At 50.0% G+C, this 6,601-nt stretch overlaps 1 protein-coding gene across 1 annotated transcript in view; it reads right to left on the bottom strand.

The window, feature by feature from the left end:
* Positions 1-6,601, bottom strand: part of RNF207 (ring finger protein 207) — a 63,239-nt gene that overhangs the window by 30,860 nt on the left and 25,778 nt on the right. Inside the window, exons 3-8 of the mRNA XM_019511604.1 lie at positions 3,479-3,611; positions 2,775-2,919; positions 2,526-2,607; positions 1,414-1,489; positions 1,082-1,207; positions 617-663 (exon numbers count right to left, since the gene is read on the bottom strand). Of these exons, the coding sequence (XP_019367149.1) occupies positions 617-663; positions 1,082-1,207; positions 1,414-1,489; positions 2,526-2,607; positions 2,775-2,919; positions 3,479-3,611 (609 nt within the window). The remainder of the gene's footprint in view (positions 1-616; positions 664-1,081; positions 1,208-1,413; positions 1,490-2,525; positions 2,608-2,774; positions 2,920-3,478; positions 3,612-6,601) is intronic.

Raw genomic sequence — 6,601 nt, forward strand, 5'->3', positions numbered from 1 at the left:
AACATAGCCAGTTTTTCCTCCAGCTTTGGAACAGATTGCTGTTTCTTTGGTTGAGCACCAGATGAAGTAGTTAGCTTGTGTTTAGGGGCCAGGTTGTACAAAAAATACTTATCTTTAAACACTAGAATCGCACTCAGCACGGCAAGATGCTCACGCTATGAGAGGCATGTGGGAACTGAGACCAACTGAGGGAACAGCAGATTCACATCTCCCCTCTCACGCTCACTCCAGGGCATACGTTCATTGAGTGGAATGGCGGGAGGAACTGCTTGCACTATTTACAGTAAACTGTTATTTTTCTGGTTGTTTTTTTTTGCCGGGCGCGTATAGTTGAATTCACGTAAGTTTGCGCGTATGATGTGACTCCACCATACTCGTTGATCGAGTTGAGTTGAGCTGGTGATCTAAATGCTGACACTAGAGGGCACCTTGTCCTCTGAGCAGGATGCTAAAACCCATCAAGTCCAGCTTCCAGCTACCCATAAAATCCTGGGTTTGCAGTCAGGAACATGGCAGCGGACACTAACAGCTGGCTGCCCCCAGCCCTTTCCATGTTCTATGCTGACAGCAACCAAACACCAGTGCAACAGGCTGTAGTTGTCCAGCCTGGCCTTACCTCTGAGCAACTTTCAGAAGCATCTTTCTTCTTTCAGCTAGTTTTTCCTGCAAAAAGGAAAGATGGCCAAACAGTCCCTTCACTTGAGGCTCCAAGTTACAGTCCCCTCCCAACGGCAAAGTCCCCCTGGGTCCAGAGTGAGTGGGGCTTTCCCCTGCATACTTTTCCCTGTGAAACGACCACCTGCCAGGGAGGGAGGCTGCTGCCAGTCAGTAACCCCACTGATGTCACAGCTGCCTTGTGGGAGGAAAAGCCAGTTCTGCTCCAGGGCTAAATCAGTAATCTGCTCCATGTGTCCACTAATTTGGTGAGGATCCTTTTAGCATGACTTGTTGGGGCTAGGGGTTGGGAGGTGGCATTGCTGCTCATGCCCTGTGAGGCTGTGTAGCTGCACATCACCCTCCACCTGCTGGGGCAGTTGAACAGTAGAGGTTCAACCAGGAGCCACTCCCAACCCCTCAATACCTGCATGTTACTGAAGAGTGAATTGATGGAAGTCTCCTCCTCATTGGCACTGTTGCGGACTTCCTCGATCATGGCTTTGAGGAGAACGATGGCCTCTCGTGTGGATGTCTGGAGCTCTTTCACAGCCTAGGAAGGAAGTATGGTACAGACACTGTGGTGATATAGTTAGAGGCTGGGCTGTGGACATGGCGAGTGCCCAGCATAGTCTGCTTGCCATTCCAATGACTGTTATTTAAACCAGCAGTATTGATGCAGTACTGGTGCTGACAGTAGCAGCCTCCCCTGGACAGAGCAGCCCCAGATCCCAAGTACGTCCCACAGCCCCGACCCACCATCACTGCTTGGTCCAGCTTCTCGCAGCCTTGCATGTACGCAGTCTCAATGTCAATGCAGTGGGCTCGGCTCTCTCTGAAATACACAAGTGCAGAGACCTGGAAATCAGGCTCCTGGGCAGCAATGCTGCCTGACCTTCCTCACCCACCTCAGCCTGACCTAACAGGCTTGGCTCCAGGTTAGTTTGTTGGACCCACCCTGTTTCACATGCATTTCTCTGCCGCCACCTTGCCTGTCCCCCCGCCCCCAACCCCCATAGGGGTGGCACTGCTCGTTACTGCTGGCTCTGCAAGGTCTAATGCAGACCTGCTGAATGCTCCTACACCAGCTTGCTGGAAGGCAGGGTGGCACACTTCTTCTCCAAGTGGGGTGCTTCTGGAGGGCAGGGCTCCCCTTGTTGCAGCCATGGGGAAACAGTACCACTATATCCCAGTTCTCTGCTGCCCTGCACTTCTCTGCCATCTGGTTGACTTTTAGGAAGTGACCCCTTAGCCCAGACCTTGCAGGTGGAAACAATGAGGGCTGTCTGTCACTTCAAAGCAGAACAACTTTCTCCTTGGGCATTCTTGTCTCCCTGCTGGATACAAGTGTTGGCCTGTGGCATGACCCCTCAGGCTGTCAGACTGGTTTGGGGTGTTGGTTTTAGCTGCTTTACATAATGTTGCACAACTACCCCTAGTCCCAGTAGCCAATGCAGTCCTGACTTGGGTCTTCCAACCCTGGTTACTGGGGCTTACTGCTCACACAGGCAGACAAGCTGGAAAACGTACTATCTCCAGATAGTGCTGAGGGAGCTTTGTGCTCATATGATCCTGTTCCTGAGCATCCCATGCCGCTGCTCAAAGGCCCTCCACTATGTTAAGAACCATGGCTTAATGTTCATATCTGCAAAGTGTACCATGTTCCTTCTCTCTCTTAGTTAGCAATAGCTTCTGGAACTTTGGAGTAGAGGGGCTGAAGTACCATTACTCTCCCATGAGACTTTTCACACATCCAGCTCCTGTGAAAGGGCATATCGCAGTCTTGGGCCAAGAAGGAGAGATTGCAGAGCGGTAACACCCCAAAGGTCAGGCTCAGAGGAAGGAGAGGGGCCAGTCTCCCTGCTACTTACACCTGCATATCCCGGAAGCAGTTAATGCAGAGCATGGATTTTTTCTCTGTGGAAAACATGATGTAAGGTTCCTCATGGAGAGCTGCAAGAGACAAATTCATCCTGGGGTTAAACAAGACCCTAGAATAGAGGCTGCTCATGTCACACCCACGTGCTTGTGCCCATTCCTGTCTCTGCAACTATGCTCCCTGGGATGGTGCTTGTTCATGTGCTGACTGCTCTGGATGCAGACAGAGGAGCTGCACTCACAGCATTTCTTGTGGATGTCCTTAGTGCGCTTGGTCAAGGAGACAATCTCATGGCGAGAGAACATCTTGGCCTTGTGGGTCTCCTCACGGCACTTGTTACAGAGGGGCTGGTTGCAGGTGTTGCAGAAGTACATGGAGTCCATTTCCTGAGGGCAAATGGAGTGCACACATGTGAGTAAAGGCCATAGTCTCCTTGGCGCCATGTTCAGCAAACATGGGGCCTGGTTCTTGTTGCTGCATTGAAGAGTGTAGATCTAGAATGTGCAGATGGCTAAGCAGTGAGGTCAGGTCTGCATCAGCTCTGGGATGAGTGACAACCTGGGGACAGGGGTACAGAGATGTTCACATCTCGCACAGCAAGTGGGTTCCTGAATTGTCCAGGGACTCTCCCTTCCTGTGGTCTTGAAGGGAAGGAGGCTGAGCTGTGGGAAGTGGGGAATGCAAGCATGTCTATTTGTGCCAGAATGACCACCTCCCTGCTATTGCCAAGGATGAGATCTCATACCAGTGTTCTTGTGACTTAGCCTTTCTTGGACTTGGAGGATCTTCAGTTGGTAAAATTAGGCCACTTGTTCAGGGGCCTGACTAGACATCTGGGGTCCTGGCTTTGAAAATGCTGGCCTTCAGTCAGGGACTGTCTTTGTTTTCTTCTGCAAAGTGGTGTGCAGAGCCTTGTGGCAGGTGGCATGGAGAGTCCTGCCTTACCTGTTTCTTACACTCCATATCACAGTTTGCACATTGGACTTCCTCTTCACAGTCTGCAGAGCTGTCCACCAAGAACTTGAGGAGCCGGTCTACTGGAGGCAGCCCATTGTTCCCTTTCACGATGGACTGGTGTCTGAGGAGGAAAAGTACAGAGGGTTCCCCTGAGTTCTGACACTGGCCAACAAATACTCTTCCAGATGCAAACAGAACCTAAGGTTCAAGGAAATAATCCTGGGGCTGACAACCTGGGGACAGGGGTACAGAGATGGCTCTCTTGCTCAAGGAAAGGTGGTAAAAACAAAGGACTCTCCTGCTGAGGGTGAAGTGATAAGGGTTAACATTGTTGGCATCTGGCCTTTCTAGAGCCCCTTTCAGCTCCAGCAATCCCAGAGTCCTTTCCAAAGCATGAATGCAGGATGTACACTGCAATCACTTCTGAGCAATGCAGTGATGCCTGGCTAACAGCGTGTAGTAGTGCTACCGCAGCAGCTGGAGTAAGAGTGGAAAGATTCTGTATGTTTCTACACCTAGAGGGGGAATTTGAGATCAGTAGAGAATAATGTCTTAGTTAAGTGGCAATGTGGTTGAAATGCCAGGCCGGCACCTGTGCTCTTGGGCAGAGATGCCCCTGGGTCCTTAGTGACCGTGATTGTAAGGCAAACCAGAATGTGGCCATGTGTATTTTGCCCTCTACACCTGGAACTTCTACAGACAAACTGCTCTACTTTTTGCCATGTGACTGTTTGCACTGGTACATTTTCATCAGAGCTGGATGCCCATTTCACCTTAGGCTTAAGGAGCGTTTCCTGTTTGCTGCAAGTGTTTCCATTTAAGCTGCAATCCTGAGCATCATCTTAATTCTATGCTTTGTTCTCAGCCCTGGCCATTCCCACTGCGCTGAGCATTCCTGAGTTTTTTTTTAAACCCTCTACACAGTGCATTGGGCTGTTTCATAGATTTCTTCTCCTCAGAGGTCCAACTCCCTAGGAACAGAGATCTAATGGTAGCTTTTGCAAATGAACAGCCCGAGCTTGCAGGTTTCTACTTTGCTCAGCTACAGGAAAGTGCTGGTTTTAAAGTTCAGTTTGGTTGATATTTCATCATTGGTACTTGGCTCTATCCACTATTAGGAATACTGAAATCTAGCATGCCATTGCTCACTTCCTAAATGGTTACACATGCACTTTTCATAATTTTTGTATATGCTTTGCTCTGGACTTCGCTGCACAGATTCCTTCAACTGTTGCTTCCTAACCATAGAGTGAAATAAGCAATCCTTTTGCTTAAAATGCTAAGTATGAAAAATCTCTCATAGCATAACTATCTAGAGTGCAAATAATATTAACATAAAAATAAACCATGAGATAACTTGTGGAGAAGGGTGCCTTAACCAATAGGAGGTGGCTGAGATGGTAGTCCCTCCCCTAACAACCCTCCAAACAGCTGTCCCAAAATAACAGCAAACAGAATTCCTAGAGGACAGAAATTGCCCCAAGACAAAACGCCAGTCCTGTAATCATGTCAAACAATTCCTGAGTATCCCTTTGCTCCTGCACCCGTCCCCTTCCCCAACTCAGTCGTTGTTGAAACTAAAAAAGCAAGGAGAACAATGCTCAAAGCAATACAGTAGCATTACTGAAATACCTCCAAGCTTGGTGAAAGGCATGGTTAGTCTGAGTCAGAAAACCTGCTCAGTTCAAGTGCTTCCTTCATGGGCCAGGTCTAAGCTCATCTGGCACTACCAACGGTGCTCTGCTGTAGCAGAACATGCCCAGAGGAACAAGTAGGAGGGCTCCTCGGTTTAGAGACTAGAGATTCTGACCTGAAACATGTCACTCACAGTGAAGCTTGGACTGTGCACAATCCCTGGCAAACAGCAGCTAGAAAGGAATCGCCCTTACACAGAGTCAGCCACTTCCTTTAAGAACATCCTGGATATCTGTACTGTCGCCACTTTGACGCTTCCAGGAAAACCCAGGACCCCAACAGTGTGCCAATCAGACACCAGACCCCGGCCACGCCAGCCCCTTCTTGAGAGTCTCTCTTGAAAGGCAGGTTCTCAGAGGCAACAGGAACTTTCAAGTGTTCCCTGCACAACGAGACTGGCAAGTCAGACTCACATGGTGATTTGCCTGCAAGTCACCTGTGAGGGATTGGGTTTCACAGCTCAGGGCTACATCCTGCTCTGCTGCAGCTTTGCCAGCAAGCTGAGAGCTAAAAGTTGCGGCAGCTGGCAGGACTTTGTCACTGCCTGGCTTTTCTTGTTGCAGCTGGCAGAGCTCTGTCACTGCCTGGTCTCATGAGTTAGGCCATGCTACAACCAGGGGGCTTACCATGTAGTCAGAGTCACAGCCCTTAGGATAGAAGGCCAGTTAGAGTAGCTAGCCTGGCCTCCCTCTGCAGAGCCCCTGCAGGGAGCTTAGATTTGTTTGCTGACATTCCTGCACAGCAAGGCTGTTTCATGGGGGAGGCAGGGGATTCAGTGGCTAGGATGGATTCAGGAGACCTGGCTCTGCTACCAGCCTGCTGGGTGACATTGGTTGAGCCATTTTGCTTCTCCTTTGTTCCCTTGTTTGGAAATAAGGGTACTGGCCTCTTTCAAGGGGGACTGGTGGGAAGTACAGTATAAGGAGTGCTGGTGGTGTGGGGAGAGGTGTGTGGAGCTTAATCCAGTTCATTCTTCACCCACCCCACTTCCTTCCCGCCCCATACAGCTACTATGACTCCCTGCTGCAGGTCTGTATTGGATGCAGGTTGCAGTGCAGAACCTGCTGGAGGAGAAATGCTGGCTGTACAGGGAGTGAGGGAAGCCCAGGAAAGCTGAAGCAGGAATTTCATGTGGCTGAATGCCTCTACCTGCTTCTTGCTGATGTACTCCGGAGTGAGTGAAAGTGCACAGCATGGGTTGCAACCTGTGTATGCATGTGTGTGGTAATGCCTTCTAGTGGGACAGATGGGGGTACTAGTCTGGGCAGTGGGGCTTATAGAAGGCTGAAAATCCCCATCTCTGCAGGGGTTGGGAACTGATCTAGCAGAGGCTAGCTGTTTGTGAGGGCAATGACTGTAGCTGGGATCATGACCCTGCTGGGTCCAGCATCTAGTTTATGAGTAAGGCAGAGAGTG

The sequence above is a fragment of the Gavialis gangeticus genome, unplaced genomic scaffold, assembly GCF_001723915.1.
Source record: "Gavialis gangeticus isolate Ggan-Ray unplaced genomic scaffold, GavGan_comp1, whole genome shotgun sequence".
Classification (NCBI taxonomy): Eukaryota; Metazoa; Chordata; order Crocodylia; family Gavialidae; genus Gavialis; species Gavialis gangeticus.